General features: G+C 40.1%; 1 protein-coding gene across 3 annotated transcripts; it reads right to left on the minus strand.

The window, feature by feature from the left end:
* Positions 1–1,035: 1,035 nt before the first annotated feature.
* wizb (WIZ zinc finger b) lies at positions 1,036–19,010 on the minus strand. Of its 3 annotated transcripts, none has more exons than XM_079891207.1 (17): positions 18,703–19,010; positions 18,010–18,190; positions 17,538–17,715; positions 17,166–17,250; positions 16,003–16,154; positions 14,415–15,890; positions 12,356–12,826; positions 11,831–12,199; positions 9,120–9,269; positions 7,918–8,487; positions 7,287–7,751; positions 6,654–7,169; positions 5,987–6,523; positions 5,385–5,596; positions 4,984–5,275; positions 4,728–4,890; positions 1,036–3,919 (listed from the first exon to the last, which is right to left on the minus strand). In XM_079891207.1, exons 2-17 carry the CDS (start codon positions 18,112–18,114, stop codon positions 3,634–3,636), a joined length of 6,027 nt encoding a protein of 2,008 aa, XP_079747333.1. In that variant the 5' UTR covers positions 18,115–18,190; positions 18,703–19,010; the 3' UTR covers positions 1,036–3,633. The 3 variants fall into 3 exon arrangements, with proteins under 3 accessions (XP_079747333.1, XP_079747332.1, XP_079747334.1); XM_079891206.1 differs by having other exon boundaries at positions 15,988–16,154; XM_079891208.1 differs by having other exon boundaries at positions 15,988–16,154; positions 17,538–17,758; positions 18,703–19,009.
* Positions 19,011–19,428: the final 418 nt, after the last annotated feature.

Consider the following 19,428-nt stretch of genomic DNA (forward strand, 5'->3'; position numbering starts at 1 on the left):
AGAGACTCAAGAATAAGTGTCAACATGCATGTAGACAACATTTCTGAATGGTTAGATGATGAATTTATGTAGCTTTAGTTGTCTTCTAGTCATTGATTAGCATATTCTGTCATGATAATCTATAAATCTCGTTCCCGGGGGCGGGGTTTATGTACATTTTAGGTTTCGTGATGTCACTAACCCGGAAGGAATGTCGTGTAGTCCCTACCAGCCGTTTGTTGTAGTCCTTAAAAAGCAATTTCTTTAAAAGCAAATATCTCCCTTTGCTTTTAACTTTGAGTATTGTAACTTTGCAGATGTTGTTTATGCTCAAACAGCAACATTACACACTAACTAAAGTTACAAAAGTGAAATCAAAATCAACCACTTTAAAATAATTTACATATTCTCTTTTAACTTCAGTAATACGGTGTAATGGTTTAGCTCGATGAACAGCATTAAAAAAAAAAGAGAAAATGTAATGAGAGAGATTATTTATTTTTCAGTAGAAAAGGGTTCATAGGGTCTTGGGTTCCTTCTACAATTTTTGACTACAATGAAATAAATATTAAAACAGATTGTCATTCTTATGATGCTGTATGATTACTAGATACAGTCGAGAGGCTGGACAGACCAATGAGGCTGTTCGACTCTGGACTTTTTAGGAATAGACTCAATTCCAAATGCCTCGGAATCGACTCCCAGTCCATTTCGAGTTTGGCCTACACACTGGATACAATGTTACTGCTTTGCATGCCAATTTATCGTTTTTTCCCCCCATAATAATAGCTCAAAAACGTGATTTGTGCCCTATTCATGGAAAGCGGCACACGTTTTACAGGTTTAGAACAAGAGTTCAGGAAGCTTGTTATCACCGTGTTCCCATCACATCCACTTTAACCATTTACTAGTGGTTTGTTTTGCTATCAGACTGTTTACGATTCCCAGCGTTGATAAGACGTATGCAAAGGAACGTTAGACTCCGTCCAATTAAATCAGGGCGTTGTTGATCATCCTGCTGAGTTATGAATCAAAAATGACGAGTGCACAACTTGCTGAGATTTTAGAGCACATTTAATGATTTTCATTCAAGAGCAGATTCACATGAATCCATCTCTGGTCAACACTTCCATGGCACTTCTCTCTTTCAGTCACAAAAAGTCATGTTTTCCTCTCTCTCATACAACACAAACACTTGTACAGAGACTGCAGTCTAAACCAGCTGAGGAGATCTTTAGGAGATCTTACACCATCTGCTGTGAAGCACATGCCAACTGGGCAACAGTCACAAAATGACCCAACTAACCAATAACAACATACATAGCAGTTGCATTTAAGACACGTTTTTAGAGTCCTTGGACGAGGACTTGACAATCTCCCTTTGAAACAATCTTCAATTAAAAATCCATTCACATCCACTCGTTCACATGAGCACCAATGTACTTAATCTTAAAAGAGAAACTGACAGAATAAAAAATAAAACACTATTCCACTGGTATGTAACTGCAAGTAAAGGAATGCACATCTCATTAAAAAATACACAGCATTAAAAATTGAAATAAATTCACAAAGATCACATTTGAAGTGTTAAACTGTTAATATCTTCTTCTTGTCTATACATATGTTAGGTAAGATATATCAATAATATTCCCTTTTGGAATACTAAAAACCTAACAGTCAGAGTTAAGTTGTGAAAGCTGCAACAAACATCCATAGTGGACCAGTTTGTCATTGCTTCCCTGTGAAGATATGGAAACATGAGCAAAAGCACTCGTATGTTTGGGAGGCAGTCACTGTTTTTGAAGTAAAAATCGACAGTCAATTCTTGGATGAATCAAGCACCATAAGTATGGTGAACTTGTATGGTATACTCACATAGTAAACTATACTTAGTTGTCAATTTCTATTTATTTTAAAGCAAATCCACAGCAGCAAATCTGCTGCCACCGTCCACTGCTCAAAGACAAAACAGAACGGGGACTTGCAAACGCTAAAGCTACCAAAGCTACCAAAACATGTGTGACGTCCTCTTTGGCACATTCTGTCACTGGCAAATTTAAACAGTTCTTAAAATCCTTTTCTTGCTTTTGTTTTTGTGAAAACGCCTTCAGATTGGTACAGGGAAAAACTTCTTAAGAAAAAAGCGTCATACACAGGCATTTAGCACTTTATGCTCAGAAAAAAACAATATATATATATATATATTTATATATACAAGAGTTTAAACACACGAACGCTCCCTAATTCGTTGCAGATAAAAGTGCATCGTCTTTTTACTCTTGTAAAACATTCAATGTAGTGTAGCCAAATAGTTCAGTTCATTCAACATTCAAAAGAGCCATAAATTTGGGTTCTCTTGAAATCTGGGAGGAAGGGGGGGGGTCTTAATCTTAATAGTCTTATTTTTATAAGACTAAAATACTTCAGCCCATCAACTTGTTTCAAAGCAATTTCTCAGAAAGCTTCATTATCATTTAAAAAGCAACCAGAAGACTTTTAGACAGTGGAGTCAACGGTTTCATTTGGAGTTTACTTTGTGTCAAGCACAGAAGTAACAAGAAAGCTGTTGTGAAAATGGAGCGATCTAGAATCAAAATCGTCAAAGCATTATGCAAAGCATCGCATAAACTTGTGCAAACGTGCTACAAAATAATGTGCTGCATGAAAGAGCAATGAAGGCATAAATACGTATGTTCGAATACAACTGGAAGGCATGACGTAATTTTTCATGCTTATTTTGTACAAATGTGGGACGTGCTAAAACAATGCATTTAACTAAGTGTGCTTAGCTTATTTAAATATTTAGCAGCAAATGGTTCCAGACAAGTTTGATCATCTCTAAGTTGCAAGATTCAACTGAGAATATAAACATCAAGATTGCAGAGGGATAATGACCCCTTAGCAATGGAGCAGAAAAGGATCCAAAGGAACAGAAAAGGAAAAGCATGTCTCGTTTTGACATGAACCCATCTATGTCTGCTTAAAACAAACATCTCGCATCTTTTTATAACTGCATGGCAGTGCAAGCTTGTACTTAATTATCACAGTTAAAAACTGTGAACTTGCAAATGCTTGAAACAGAAAAGCTTTGTTTCAAAGGGCCAAGGCCTTTTGTCTAAGTGCTTTATAGTTTTATCTCTGTGCCTTTTTGATTGTAATTCTGATTTGTCGACGATTTAACAATACATTAGGTAAGCTAAACGGTTTTGCTGTAGTCTTAAGAGTTCCTCTTGAACAACAAATTTTAGGCATTGGGCATAAGGGCCAGGTAGCTTACAAAACTGAACTCACCACATACTCTTTCTCCTTTTCAAAGCATAAATGCATGAAACGTTGCATTGTACTGTGAATTTTTTTTTCCATAAATAATGATCAATCCTTTTCGAGGGAAAAGGGAGATGAGAACTGTCATGGCAACACACCTACCTCTCGCCTGAATCATAACAGATGCTTGTGATGTAGGTCAGGGTAAGAAGGTCGCTAGCTGAGAATTTTCGAAAAAATCTCTCCCTTTGATCAGAGATAGAAATATTCAAAGATGAGCAATACAGAAACCAAAAAGAACAAATTAGGGATATAACTGGTGAAGATGATGGCATCCCATACATATGTAGGAGGGACACATGGTCTAATTTGCAGGCGAAGGAATTGGCTCTACTGTGGCCGGACGGAGACTTGGTTGAGAGTGGGTGTAGGTGTGGAGGCTGAAGTGGGCATTGGGGAGGGCGTGGACGGGGTCGCGGCAGGAGCTGTGGTTGTAGTGGAAGAGGAAGTAGCAGCGGAGACAATGGGGTTTGGAGCAGGAGTGTCACTTTGGACAGGAGTGTTGTTTGTAGGTGATGTAGTCTTGTTGTAGTTAAGATTGAGGATGTGCTGCTGCAGGTGCCTGATCCAGTCCTCCTGTACCGAGAGAGGGCCGTGAAACTCCATGTCACAGAACCTAAAAGAAATGATTTACAAATAAAACATAAGGTTCTACACATTTGTAAAAAGAAATGTCTAAGCTATTCAAAAAAATATCAACACACCAAGGCTTCATCTACACTAAGGACATAAATATGATCTTAAATAAACTACATGTACACTAGGCGTTCAAAAACCGAATGAACTGACTACTAGGGCTGGGAATCGATTCCTCGATTCTGAGGCCTTGGGAATAGAGAGTCGATTCCAAAGGTTGGAATAGATTCCTTCAAGGGGAATCGACTCCTCATTTATAACCTTTTTCATTTCAACAAAGCGTATAATTCGCCTCTCGCTCGATAATAGTAAAATCAATCAGAGCTATAGAGATTTATTTTTTATTTTACAAATAAAGCTTCATATTATGAGAGAGCAACATTCTATGACCTTTATTCTGTAGCCATGGTGAGATTAGGATCCTGCAATCGAAAAAAAAAACAAGAATCGAAAAAGAATAGAAAACAACAGTGAGGAATCGATTCTTGGAATCGACTCCCATCGATTCCAGAACCAGGAACCGGACTCGATTCCAAAAATTTCGGAATCGAACAGCCCTAGTGAATACCAAGATATTAAGGCATTTTAAGGCATCATAGACATTCTCACAGCACAAAGATCTCACGAAAAGAGATAGCTATGTATCTATCTAGATCTATGATTCTAGATCATTCTACAAGAGTCACTTACTAGTTTCCATTTCAGTTAGCATTCTAGTTATCTAGGCTGTAGATATCCAGGCAGCTCACTAGATTACGGACAAGACTTAATATGCAAGTACAACTCACCGGCACTTGAGTGAGTAAATTTTACCCACAAGTCTAACCAGTGGGGTGGAGGGGGGCTTTGGCACAAGGGCAGGAACAGTACTGGAGCGAGGCTTTGGGGGGCCACTCTCTCCCTCCCCTCCTTCAGCATGTGACGGGTGTTTAAGTGGCCGTCTCTCAAATCCTTAAGAGAATGAAATCGGCAGCTTAGGTACAATTTTGCAAATACATAGGGAAAAAGGAAGACGAAGAGATTAAGGTAAAGTTTTGCTCAGACCTCGTGGCAAACGCACGTTGAGTTCACTATGGGCCACCTGTGCATGTGGAAGAGCGTTATTGGAATGATGGCCGCCAGGCTGTGGAATAAGGCCATGCTGAGTGGAACTTCCACTCCTGCTTTTTGCGTCTGTTCCCCGCGATGACAACCCCCATGAACAACTGTTGGCATCACGTTCAATTGCCCTCTTTTGAGGCAAAGTGAGAGATGCCCATTTGGACACAGCAGGCTTTTGGGAAACAGGAGTTGTAGGGACAGAGTTACAGGATGGTGAGAGAGTGGAACTGCACCTCTGCAAAAGAATACAGAAATTATAATTGATATAGAAAGAGCAATCTTTTCATATTTTCACAGCTAGACACCACAGAATTGCAATTACTGAGGAGTAGTTGCTTTCATACTTTCTTTTGGGTATAGCGGGCTCCTTGCACATAACTTTGCTGCATCTCTGCTGCCTTCTGTGGACGGCTGCGTATCCAGGCACTCAGCGTCTCGATAGGCGAACCATTTACACACCACTCTGTCACGCCAAACTGTCGTAAATGTGCCCGAGCATGACTGGCCAATGCCTTCCGGTTCTCAAAGTAGAATCCACAGAGTTCACAACTAGCATCTGAAAAGGAAAAACAAAAAGATGAAGCCACATTGTTTTTTAGAAAATTCACAAACCATTTTACGTATTTCAGGTAAATACGTAAATCAGGATATTCAACAAGGAAAAAAAAATGCTAAACAAGCAAACAATGAATATTTCACAATAACACCAGGAACATCCGTAAAAAGAAAAAAGCAAATAGGTTAATTTTTAATACAGATTTTTGCTTATAACCACAAACTTGATTGGCTCTATTTTAAGTCTTGAAATTCTGAATTGAGGTCTTTTATTTATTTGAGTCATTCTTGTGCAAACATTGAAGCAACAAAGACATTGAACTACAAATAGTCATCAAACAATGTTATGGAGAAGAACCAAAAAAAAAGTCTTACAAAAATATTCCCTTACCCATGTGGCCTATCCCATGCTTCTCCGTTGAGGCTTTACCCTTAAAGGAATAGTCCTGTGGGGGAGGCGAGAAGTTTTTAGATTGGATGAGCAGTGTCTTCTCTCCAGGCTGTCCCTCCTCCACCAGCACCTTCTTCTTCAGTGGAGACACTCCAAAAATCTTCCCCACAGGTGAGGTGGGGGACAAGGTCATGCTTCCCAGCCCATGCTTATGGAGGCGCGAACCAGAGTGTAACAGATTAAGAGGTGATTTGCGGGACAGGGCAGAGGTCTGATAGCCTGGACTGTTCAATGAAATTCCACCATCCTGTCCCGGTTCCTCCTTTATACCTAAGGCAACAGATGCAGGGGTTGTGCCCTGTCTCCTCATGACTTCCCACAGTGTGTCAATGGGCGAGCCATTTACAGACCACTCTGTGATACCCATATGCCTCAAGTGTGATCGTGCGTGGCTTGAGAGGCCTTTGCGGTTTTCGAAGAATTCACCACAGAATTCACAGCGAATATCACGGGAAGGTTCCTTCTCCTGAGTCATGACTGTAGGAGGAAAGACCGTAAAACGACAACAGATGATTCAATCATCCATTAACATCATTAAACATGATAAAAGTAAACAAACAAACAAACATAGACTACAGGTGTGAAATCCCAAAAAAAAAAAACTTACCTAAGTTGACTGGATAAACATTATCTGAAGTAATTAAACTGGAATGTAATGGCTCTGGACTGTAGCCTTTATTTACTCCCATGTCTGATCCTTTCATAGTAACTTCTACAATTTCAGGCTCTGGTTTTGGCTTAACCAGCTCTACTGTTTGGGGGGAACTGGCAGCAGATGTCGAAGGAGACATTTTGCGATAAGTAGGCTGGTTGTGGCTTGGTGTTTTGGCAAAGTGGAAAGGTAGGCGCCCAAGAACATTCCCTGGTGGGGAAGAGGACTGGACCGCAGGCCGAGGCATTCCTGGGCCCGGAGAAGAACAGGGGGATTTGGGGGACTTCAGAGGCATGATGGACGGTAGGCCTCGACGGACTATAATCTCTTTTAGTGTGTCAATAGGTGAGCCATTCACAGACCATTCTGTGATGCCAAGTTGGCGCAGATGGGAGCGAGCATGACTGGAGAGGCCTTTGCGGTTCTCAAAAAGTTCTCCACAAAATTCGCAGCCCACGTCTTTCATTGGCTCTGATAGAAGTATACAGAACAATTTATCAGACTAAAGTTTATGTGTGTAAATTACCTTATGTAATTAACAAAGCATATAATAAACATAGGACATGCAAAACACATAAAAGTTGTTACCTATAGGAAAGGACATCACTTCCCCACCACTGAAACGAAGGACCTGCAAAGAGGAGGATTTCAGCTTCTTTGGGGGTGGGCCCAATAGGGTGTGGGTAGAAGACGAGGTAGCTTTGGAGCCAATGGCTGTCTTCAAAGAAGAAGTCGCCATTTTATATAGGACAGGGCTGGAGGGAATATGTCTCTTAGAAGAGGAAGTGGAAGTGGAGGGTAAGAGGGAAGTCATGCTGGTCTTCTGGGACCTCAGGTCCTCAGGACCATCGGAGAGAAAAGAATTTGCTTTGTGCTTAAAGTCATCAGTCAAGATGAAACGGTTGAGTAAGTCAATGGGGGAGCCCTTGGATTCTGAGTACTCAATCCCAAAATGGCGCAAATGTGCACGAGCATGACTTGAAAGGCCTTTTCTTGTTTCAAACCATGCACCACACAACTGGCAAATAATATCTTTAGAGTCCATGTCCATCGCTAGAAAAAAAAGAGAGAGGAACAGAAAAGTTTAAGAGATTTTAAGGACATATAGACAATAAATTTGCAAGAAGGATCAATTGATGGCCCCAAGACTATAAAAACAAATCGCAAACAATTTATTGAAATTCTTCATTAGTATTTAGTATATTAAATGCTTTCTTACTAAGGTTCAAAGGGGCATCTGTCTCTTGCGGTGCCCAGAATGGTTTGGTTGGACTGGAGAGGTTTGTAGATTGTTTCTTTCCTAAGGCCTTATGCTCCTGGGATCGAAGTGGGGAAGACACAGGTAGTAAGGAAGAGATGGGAGCTTTTCTCAGCACTGGGGAAGGGGATCGAGACTTTAAAAATGGAGAGGAAGGCAGAGAGCCAGCTGCAGATGGAGTAGTTGGGGAAGAGGAAACTTTAATAGCGGAACCAGCTACAGAAAACGGGACAGGGGGCTTTGTGTCCAGCAGTCCTTCTTCAGTTTCAACATCTTTTGTGGGGCTAGGTATAGGAACAATAGGGGCATGGTGCTGGGGCTTCTTAGATGATTCCATAGTAGGGGAGGTGCCAGTGAAGCATGCATCCATTGAACGTTCCTTAGTGATCTTGTGGAGGAGATCAATGGGTGCTCCACTGTTCTCCGACATGCCAACTCCCAGCTGCCGTAGGTGAGAGCGGGCATGGCTAGACAAACCACGACGTGTCTCAAATGTAGTACCACAAAACTCACATTTCAACAAGTTGGAGCCTGGAAAACAGATAAATGGTGATACAAGGCCTATATACACTTATTCACTTAATGAATTTTGATAGATGGGACTGCTAACCAATTGGGTATGCATGGCTTGAACAACATGATGCATTTACTCTTGGAATGCGTTTCATCTTGTATGCATGTCAAACCACCTCCTGAGGTGATCAGATTGTTACCCTTCTCAATTGAGTCTTGGAGGGCATTAACATTTGGTCTTTTCATGATTGCACAGTTAATCAAAAAGCAGTGTAAATAGTAATTTACTGACTGTGGAAATAAAAACTAATTTTGATTAGTTGAAAAATGTCACGTAAAAACAAGAAAAATCAAGATGGCAGACCAGGCCAATAAGGGCAAATGTATTTGACGTTTCATCCCATCAGCTCAAATATCCACGTAGATGCAATTAATACTAGCAACTTCAGGTGTATTTAAAGAAATACTTAATCCAAAAATAAAAATTCATGTCCACAATTACTCACTATCAAGTCATTCCAAACCTGTATGAATTTATGTTTCTGTGGAACAAAAAGGGTGAATTTTTAAAGACTATATTTGGATTTTTGGGTGAGCTATTCTTTTAAAAGCAGATTAAAAGAGTTGAGATAAAATAAAATTCAAATTACCCATAGAATCGGTCTCTTTAGATTCAGGGCTCTGTTCCTCTAGAGTAAACAGGGTCTTTTCTTCTGGACTTGTGGCCAACTTATCCGTAAGGGGCATTTGGGCCTCCTCTTCTTCATCTTCCTCTTCCTCATCCTCTGCCTCCTCCCCACCTGAATATGCACAGACAGAGACAACATTTTTAAATGAGCTAAATAGCCAAAGCCTTTCAAGGACAACCACAAAGGTCTGAAATGAATGTTTCCCTAAAACTAACAGTTACTAGCTTTCCCTTCCCCATATGCACAATAAATAATAAAATAAAATAATTCATAGTTAATTCATGCATAATTGACTGGCTACGTGATTTGAGAGATTTGCTAAAAGACACCTGGTAAATATTTTTTTCATTATGGGGACAGAAACTTATAGGGCAATCACAAAATATACTAAATAGTTTGATGTAAATTTCATCAAAAGATGAAATAAATCATTTCAATGATATAGCCCTTAAAATTCACATCAATTTCTTGCTTGAACTTTGAGATAATAGTCCAACATTCCCGATCGTATTTCATATCATTACTGTCTTTCACTTATTTTGGCAAAAGTTTAACATATTAATCTGCGTCTAAACAATTATTTCTAACTCATTTTATTTTTCTCACAATTTAAGCATCATGTTGCACAGAAAAAAATGTTAGATGAGCATAGCCCATCCTAGCACTCTGCTAAGTCTGGGCTTTCACAGTAGATTGCAATTTTGAGGCAGCATTAAACTCACTGTAGTTATTTACTCAGTGTTTTTAAAATGGACAAACTTAGGAGATGAAACCATAAGGTACAGCTAATAGTCTTGACCTCAAACAGCCACAAGATTAGGCTACTATTCTAGTTTAACTACATTTTTAGACAAGGCTATAAAACAACAGGTTTATCTGACTTAAGAGTTGTTTTATTTTGAATGCTCAAGTCTAACAATTAGATAAACACAACCAATATATTTCATTCACTCCAGAGATAAATTCAGCAGGCCTACTACAGTCGTAGCACACAGTGTTTTTCTTTTGAAGCTCCTGCTGGTCTTGCTCTTCTCAGCATATTCAATATAATAAGCTGTGAACGCGTTCCTGCGGTGGGCGTTTCTGTTCTGTCATTTGATCTGTCCTAGACACAATTCTAGCAACATCAGCCCTTTTTCTCCTCAGACTGAAAATGAAAATTCATTGTAATGGCACACATCGCATGAAATAACCAGACAAATAGGCAAAAGACATCAAATGCAGTAAGTTAAACATAAAAGCCAACCGTTAAACAACTTATTCAGGACAACATAAAAGAAAACAAGCAGCGTTGTCATGCTATTCTTTTCATAAACGTTTTTCTGAAAGTGCGCGGAAAAAGAAATAAAAATCAAGAGCAAGAATAACGCGTTGGCGCGCTCCATTTCAACATTAAAAAGCACCTCAAGTAAAATGGCGAAGACTCAGCCTAATTTCGGTAATCATAAAGACATATTTGCCGTCATTTAGACAGGACATCAAAAACTGCGTTTATTAAGTACCTGAGCGCATAATGTCACATATCTTTACTTTTAGAAAAGTGACAGACAGCAGGGGAATCAGTGGCTTTCACACGCGCACTCTGTCTCACTAGACCCTTTCAGGCATCAGTAATTTAAAATGCACATCGGGTATGACAGGAGCTTGTCTTAAATGTTAACACGATTGCATGCCATGCAAGCTTGAAAAGTGGCTAAGCTCCGATCATATGCATCTTTCATGCATCCCCATGCACGGCGCGGAAGTGCATGCACTCACCATTCAGCGGCTGCAGCGCATCGGACTTATTACAGCACCTACAGTCAGACAATTTTTCCGCTATTGTTTGTGTCTGCGGGGAGGTGGAAGCAGCCATTTTGCCCCGCACACATGCACTAACGCACCAAGGCGTGACGAACCGAATAAAGGCGGAGACTAGGATAACTATTAAATGCAAGACAGACATCAATTACATTAACGAATGTTGCATTAAGAAATTAGCAAGTGTTCTGCACCATACAAAAAAATCTTTAAAACTGCTTTTACAACTACCCCTGACAGCATTACAAAAAATCCAAGGCACCAACAAGCTTTAGAGGTTTCTCTTTAGTAAGCTAGCAATATTTTGGACTTCTGGCCACAAAGCAGGCGAAGTAAAGGGCAGGCTATTTATGTAAAAGAAAAGTAACTTATAAGCAAGTAATGTAAGAACATTAGAACGTCACTTCAACCTTTGAAAAGACATCTAAACACTAATGCAATACAAACATTTTTATTGCAAATTATATTATGATTACAACAATTTCAATTTCAGAATTTTTAAATGATCTTACTATTTTATGTGTTCACCCTTTTGCTTACTGCATGCAGTTGAACTAGTATGACTCCACAAGTTTTTTTGCGAACCCTCCTTGTTATCCAGCATGACATTACAATGTTTCAAAAAGCATCTTGTGCTTTTTTTAATAGTTCTATGCAAGAACATCTGAACTTTTTGTACAAATAAGCTAGCATTTGAGTAATGGCAGAAATAATGCAGAATCACAAATATTGTCAAAATATATTCTGTCAGACTTTTTTTGCATTATTATTTTCTAACAGCCATTTTTGCAGTGATTTAAAGAACTTAGTAATAACTATGTAGTGACCAAATCTTTATTTGAGAAATCAAGAAGTAAATCCCATTCACTTACCCTCTGGTTCACTGATATTGTGCTTTTCTTTCCAGTGCTGTTTTGGAGAGTCAGAAGAAAGAGCCGCAAGATCTGCAGTCATGTTCTCCTCATCTTTCATATCTTTCCTGCTCTCTTGCTCTTCATCAGAGTTTTCATCTTGACTTGACTGGAGGGTATGTGTGGGAGCAGTGGGTAGAACAAGATCTGGATGCTTGGCAAAAAGCTCTCGGAGAATATTAATGGGAGAAACCGTGACTTCCCAATTGGTGATGCCAAAGTCTCTGAGATGGGCTCGGGCATGACTGGAGAGACCAGCCCTGGTGTCAAAGCCGGCACTGCAGAACTCGCATCTCATAACACTGAAGGTCGACGGGTCAAAGTTGGCGACTAGAGGTGGCAATGGAAAGTTTTACATCAAAAAAAGTTACACAAGCCTTTGGTTCTGTATCGTAGGAAAATACATTTTCATGAGACATCAAGTTCACAGACATTAACAATAGTAGGCAAAAAGCCATCTACGTTTACATTTAGAAGTCTCCTCACCTTTTTTCTTCTTTTTCTGGTAGGAGAATTTCTTCTCAATGGCATTAACCTCCTCTGGGGAGATGAAGTGCCTAACGTTGTAACTGACACCCACTCTGTTCAGGTGACCCCTAATGTGATTGGCTAGTCCGATGCCATTATGGAATCGATCTGGGCAATAAGGGCATTTTCTTTCCACACTCTTGAACAACCCCTCTCTATCATCATCTTCATCATCTTCCTCAGTTAATGCACCAATAAGACGATTTACAACATCTTCATCATCTTCATCTTCTTCATCCTCATTATCATCATCATCACCATCCTCTAGTTTTGTAACAACAAGTGTGTCTTCTTTGCTCCTCCCCTGACTATCAGATTTATCTTTTTTGAGTTTGGGTTCCTCCTCCTTTGCTTCAAGCTTTTTGCTGCTCTTCTTTGGTGAAGAGGAGCTGGCTTTGATATCCAGAGCACTGGCAGGTGGCTCACTCCCTGAGGTTAAAGTGGAGTGTTAAAGAGTATTTAGCAGTTATGAAAAAAATAAACAAACAAACCAAGATGATTATTGTGCAATCAATTATTGCAATTATTGCGCAACAAAACGTTCGTGGGATGCAATGAGAATGATGGCAAGCTTGGTTAAAGATAAAAGTTGATCTAAATGGAAATTCTGTTTTCTTTTACTCACCCTCATGTTGTCTGAAACACAAATGACTTCTTATGAAACATGAAACAAGATATTTTGAAGAATGTTCATGCTTCTCTTTTCCATACAACAAACGCATATTGGGGTCAGGGGCTCCAAAAAAGGAAAGAGTATAGAGAATGTCTATCAAAATGTCTCCTTTTGCGTTCAACAGAGGAAAGAAAGTCATATGGGTTTGGAACAACAATATGGAAAGTAAATGATGACAGAATTCTCTTTTTTGGCCTGACTACTCTGCAACCATTTACGATCTCTGTGGCACTGCTCATCATTCACCCATCACCCTGCTGTATGAGAGGGGAGTTTGGAGGTCAGAGCTGAGAGACTCTATTATGACGAGGGGTAACTTGTTTCTTAGTTGGGTTTGCTGCCCCTCAAGCAACCCCAGCCTCTCTGCTGCCCCTCAGAGGCTGGCTGAGAAGCTGCTTTTCAGGTGCAAGGCCAGGGTGAAACCTGGGATTTCCCCAAGTTTATGGCCAAGCACAACTCATGTGAACTATGTGCTTTTAGAATTTCAAGACTTGGCATTTGCCTCCATTCAAAATATTGGTCCTTGTGACCATGGCCACTGACTGGATTAACTGTTCCTCTCCTACAGTAAAAATTGAAGGAAGAAAGTCACTATACCACCAACAGTGGCTAATAGTGAGCATCAGCCAATGGAACAGGAAGTTACACCTCACAACTATAATAACTGGCCAATGGAATGGGGAGAGTCACTCCTTTAACCAGTGGCCAATCGACGAGGATGTTCCATTACACAAATTTGGTTCAACCGACTCAGGCACATTGAATCTAGGCATCACAATAGCACAACAATACATACAGTAAATATACACATAAGCATGCATCACTACAAGACCAAAGACAGAAGTACAGGTAATGTATTTATTCCAAATATGAAATTAGAATTGTGACTGCAAATTCTAATTGTTCTGTTGTGGTGGTTAATGACAGTATTATTTAATGTATTATTTAATATATTTAATGTTATAAGTGGATGGCGAGAAATTTATGGAAAATAAAAACAAGACCTTTCTGAAAACGCATTAACAACTTAACTAGAAATATACCATTAGTTTATGCTATTTTGCATCCTCTCTTGTTCCCTACGTAAGTGTTGCATTGACAAGTATGGTTTCCTTTACACAAATGCTGCTGACAATACTAAGTGTTAGCATTGACTGAATTCATTTACATTTATGCATTTGGAAAACACCTTATCCAAAGCAACTTGCAGATCATTCAAGTTTTGCCTAAGTGCATATGTCTGTTTCCTGGGAACTGAAGCCTTGTCATTGCTATCACCTTACCAGTTTAGTTACACAGCTAAGCATTGACTGGTCTTGGTGCTATAACTTGTTATTGACCTACCTGTTTTGGAGTCTTGTTCTGAATCATGCTCTGGTTCTGGTGTTAGAATGTCTTCTTTCTGGCCCTTATCTGCAGTCTGGTTTGAGATTTGGACTTGCTTTGTTACACCGGTAGTCAGGGTTGACTTACGATCAAGTCTTGTACTTGCTCTTGTGCGCCCCAGTTTATTCTTTGCAGCCCGGACTGAGCGCTTTTTTCCTATGCTCTTGAATGCCACATCCTTACGCCTTGGATTTGGAGGAGGAGACATTAGATGCTGAGGTTGTAGAACATTCTCTTCCATAGAATTAGCCGGAGATGTCTCTCCTGTTTGTCTCGACTCCTCCGCATGGTCTGTATTTGCATGCAGGGTTGTTTTATCAGGTTGGTCTGTGGCTTCTCCTGGGGTTGCAGAAGCTCTTTGACAAGACAATGAACTAGAGTCCACCTGTGAAGGGGCAATGTCTGGCTGTGTTTCTTTAGGTTTTTTGGATGCTCGGATGGGGTACCTCTTGTTGAGAGGTGAAGTGATAAAAGTTGGTGTAACATCTGCAGAGGACTGGACCTGTCCTTTCTTGCAGGATTTCTGCTGGAAGCGGGGTGAAGTTCGATAAACGCCAGCCTTTTTTCGGGTGGTGTGCGTCTTGGCGTGCTCGGAAAGCTCTTGAGGCACATCACAGCTGAAGTTGCACTCAAGACACACAAACTGGCCACAGTTGACCTTTGTTAACTCTTGGATGACTGGCTCCGATGCATTAATGCAACTGGCTTGCACTGCCACCCGCTTTTCCTCCTCATTTAATTTTCCAATCTCTTCAAGGATTTTCTGCCGTGACTCCTCATGGCATCGGTGATGATCTAGCAGCAGTACCTTGTCTACAAACTCCTGACCACACTCTATACATTCAAAAGCATTTTTATTAAGATGTCCGCTCCAAGCTTCTTTCTCTCCACATTGCCATTTCTTCCCAGGTCTACCGACCTGGCCATGCTCAAGCATGTGTTCACGTAGATGGGCACGTTTTTTGAAGTAAATGCTACATTCTACACATGTGAAAATCTCTTGGGAGAGGTCTCCGTCCAGTTGGTGGTCTACTACTGAGTTCTGCCTACCTCGTACCTTCTCTGTTTTTTCCTCTTTAAAATCAAACATCCCTCCCCCATCCTTTACGGTTTTCTTACGCTGCTTTGCTCCAGAGGGTTTTCCCCTGGTCCTTCTGCCGGCTCCCGTTGTGCGTTGCCAGGTGCCTAAACCAGAGAAAGGCCTCAGTATGACCCTCTTTTTCCTTCTGCGCTGGATGAAGGTGCAGTGCGCCCAAGGTCCAGGTGGTGGACTCTCTGGCTCAGAGTCTGCTGGGAAGGTGTATACATCTGCCTCTTTGGTGATCTTCTCTTCCTGCCCTCTGCGATTAAGGACTTTCTGATTATCTTTCTCTTCTTTTTGGCATCCCTCTTTTGGTGTAGTATCTGGTAGATGGCTCACTTTGTCTTTTTCCACTGCAAGTAAATAGGGAAAGGTTTTATTGACTTGAGTATTTTCTTATTTCACATGGTGGTATTGACATGAATTCAAACATGCTTTGAGGTACAGTACTTTTCGTTTTTTTACGTTTTGCTGCACGCTTCGGTAGGCTGGAGTCTGTTGTTGGCTCCATGTATGTAGCATCTCCTTTATTCTCCACCTCCAGGAGGGGAAGTGGGTTTTTATCAAGAAATAAGTGCTTGGTTTCCACAGGTTCTTGGCACGGATCAATGTCAAAGCTGCAAGTATAAGGATTAAGACTGATGAATAGGTTTCAGCTCTATATTTATCTCCATCAAACCCCTCAATATTTAAATCCTCATATATGCACCTTTCTATAAACAGGGGTGCACATAACTGGTGCGCAGGTGACCATGAATGGAAAAAATAAACAATGTGCAGAAGAAAACATGGAGGGAAGCGCTTTTGAGTGCCAACATTTTTGGGCACAGAATGAGACACGTTTACTTACTGGAGAAAAATCTTACTGGAGAAAAATCTAACTGGATTTTTGTCCATCTCTGGTAAGATAGCAATATGATGATAAGTGTGTTCATTAACTATTAGTTATTAATAGGTGTGTAACGCATGTGATTCGCAGATTAATTGCTAAGTTTAACCATCACAGAGTGAAAGTTTGTTATTTGGACATGTTTTGTCTTGCCAATTTACACATTCAAACGATTTTAAAAGTGAAAGAAGAGGCAAAAATTGTGCGCATCTGCGCAAAACTTATCTGTGTGCAAAGCCGCATGCAGAGAAAGAAAGAGGCACGTTTCAGACAGCACTCGAACACCGAATTGATTCCTCTTTCGTGTTTACTTGCGCTTGAACGGACACAAACACACAAAATTATGTCAAAATACGTGTCTCTGCAAGTTTTCTCTCGGTTATGTCATAAGTGAACAGTTGAGAAAGAAACCGTATGTGTTTCAGTATATTCGATCTGTGCATTCTGTCTTTAAAGTGACAGCAGTTTAATATTCCTGCTGTTGTCTGTGTCATTATTTTAATATAAAATAAAGAATACAGATTGAACCTTTATTTAATTTCTACAGTGAACAAATGGTGTTAAAGTGAGGAGAGCAGTCAGGAAGAAAGTGATGACGACAGCTTGTTGGATAAGTTTGCCGCGTAAAGTGTGAGTACCAAGCATCATCTCCAGGTGCTCCCTTGAGGACCAGGCCAAAAAAAGTAATGTGCACCCCTGTCTATAAACCTGTTTTTCCATGTAATTATCTGCATCTCACCTGTCTTGTTGTAGTACAGAGGTGGGACTCCCTGGGCTGTGAGCAGCCAGACCATGAGGGTTAGAAAAGTGCTGAAGTTCTTCCTCTGACATAAACCATTGGAATCCACACAGGAACACAAACAATATACACATGACTTAACAGAAAGCAGTAGACTCACAGTTATAAATACAGCATGTAGACAAACAAAACCATTAACACTTTTCACAGAGAGACAAGTTTCACAGTACAAACACATAATAGTTCAACCTGAATGTAGCTGAATGATTGCAAATTCTCATTTCAAGACTTTTTGAGTTTCTTATGATTTAGATAGACACCCATGTATTTTTCACTGACATGAAAGTAAGAATGAACCAGAGAGACAATTACCATCCAAGGTTTCTTTCTCCGAGTCCGAGTCCCATGTGAGAGATGAGGGAAAGCCTGAAGAACGTGGACTTCTCTGTACTTTACCACAATGTTCCAGTGTGGGGAAAAAGCAGTTTGGACCTTCTGAATCTCCATTTCCATCACCCTTCTCCACTTCATCACAATGCAATAACCCCCCCTGTGAGTTCAGAGGGTTGAAACAAGTCCAACATTACATAGTTCTGTTTAGGAGAGAAATAAAATGTTGCAAGATTCTCACACACATGTACGCTAACTGTTAAAAGATAGGAATCAGAAATGTATACAATAACTATTATTATTAAAAGGCATCTAACTGTATTAAAACAATGACTCCCACATATAATGTTTTACATTCATATTTTAACAGTTAGTTGTTATTGTTTTTTTCCATTGGAAAAGGGGAATAAATTAATGCGTTAAAAAGATCCATTGTCTAGGGCCTTGGCTATACCAGGAAGGTGCAGTTGAGTAAGGATGTTGATGTTGAAGGCAGTAGCCCTTGGTTGGACATCAGATCTTGGGGGTCCCTGGTCGAGAGATCATCCTCAGGCTCCATGATCCTCTGGTGCACAGGCTTGTGTGCAGTTGCAATCCACCTCTCCTGTTCTACATTATGAAGAGCAATTCCATTTCTGGACAAAAACAAACACAACTAAGATGCAATCTAAGACTGACCACCTGAAAGCAATAAATATGGACTATTAGCCACAAAAATCTCATAATGTTATGGTGTATTTAAATAAACTCTACAAATAAGCAGTTGCAAGATGTTTACAAAGAGGTTAATGTGGGGATAAATTACATACTGCTCTGTGCTATTTAGTCTCTGAAAGAGTGCATTTGAATAGCCTAACTAAATCTGTGCTGAATTCATGAGGAGTATCACTCTGTCTGACCTATTTTATCATGCCTCATTTCCTACGCTGATAATATCAGAGGAGGCCGTTTTCTACTGGAGAAAAAAAATAGGCTAGTACCGGCTCCCGAAAATATGGTGCTCGTCTATGTAGTTCACATGCGTTTTTAACTTGCGATATTAATACTGGACCATCTGCAAATGCCGTCCTTACCCAGCAGCATAATCTGAGACTGTTAAACATTTCCCAGGATGTGTGAGGTGAGGATGAAATTGTGCAACACTCACGGAAAGCGGCCTGTCTTTGGAATCCTCTGCGTCCAATCACATCGCTTTCTCCATGTCCTATTTGGATTCAAGAGGCACGAACGCACGGGCGCTTATAGAGCATGTGTGCGTTGCGCTGTATGCGTCCCGGAGCGTCGCAGCCTTCCCTCAGGATCACCGGGAAAAGCATGTAGGTTTAGCTAACGGTGAAGACCGCCTTTGCACTCTAAACACCGGACTCCATGTTGTTAGTTTCGGAGGGATGGTGACGTTGGTGGGGAGGGGAAAGCAGTTTAAGTATCAGCCACGGTGTAACTCTTTCACAGCAGGTTGAGAGATGAACAAGACTTGATCAGTGCGGTAGCAACGGTGTTGTTACCTACGCGGTGCATAGCTGACCAATTTCAGTAGCATACATTTATTAGTGCTTGTTGTAAACGTCACTAATTTTAAGTGCAAAAGAATGTAAAATGCTACAGTTAAAAACGGTAAAATAATCGAGTCAGCTTAAAATACACATAAACTATAAATATGTAAAAAAGAAAATATTGCAAAAAAATTTAAGGACATTTAATAAATTATAATGTATAAATACTATATAATTTATTAAGTAATTGCATACAAATATATTTTATAATAATATAATACATCTGTCTGTCTGTCTGTCTGTCTGTCTGTCTATCTATCTATCTATCTATCTATCTATCTATCTATCTATCTATCTATCCGTCTGTCATTTTGTCTATC

The sequence above is a fragment of the Squalius cephalus genome (assembly GCF_949319135.1).
Source record: "Squalius cephalus genome assembly, chromosome: 1".
Lineage (NCBI taxonomy): Eukaryota > Metazoa > Chordata > Actinopteri > Cypriniformes > Leuciscidae > Squalius > Squalius cephalus.

Coding starts and splice junctions, on each gene's coding strand:
- wizb (XM_079891206.1), bottom strand. CDS start 18,114: ATGGAGCCTGAGGATGATCTCTCGACCAGGGACCCCCAAGATCTGATG. Junction 5,597..5,986: donor GCATGGGATAGGCCACATGG/GTAAGGGAATAT, acceptor TTTCCTTTTCAG/ATGCTAGTTGTGAACTCTGT. Junction 4,891..4,983: donor CAACGTGCGTTTGCCACGAG/GTCTGAGCAAAA, acceptor CATTCTCTTAAG/GATTTGAGAGACGGCCACTT.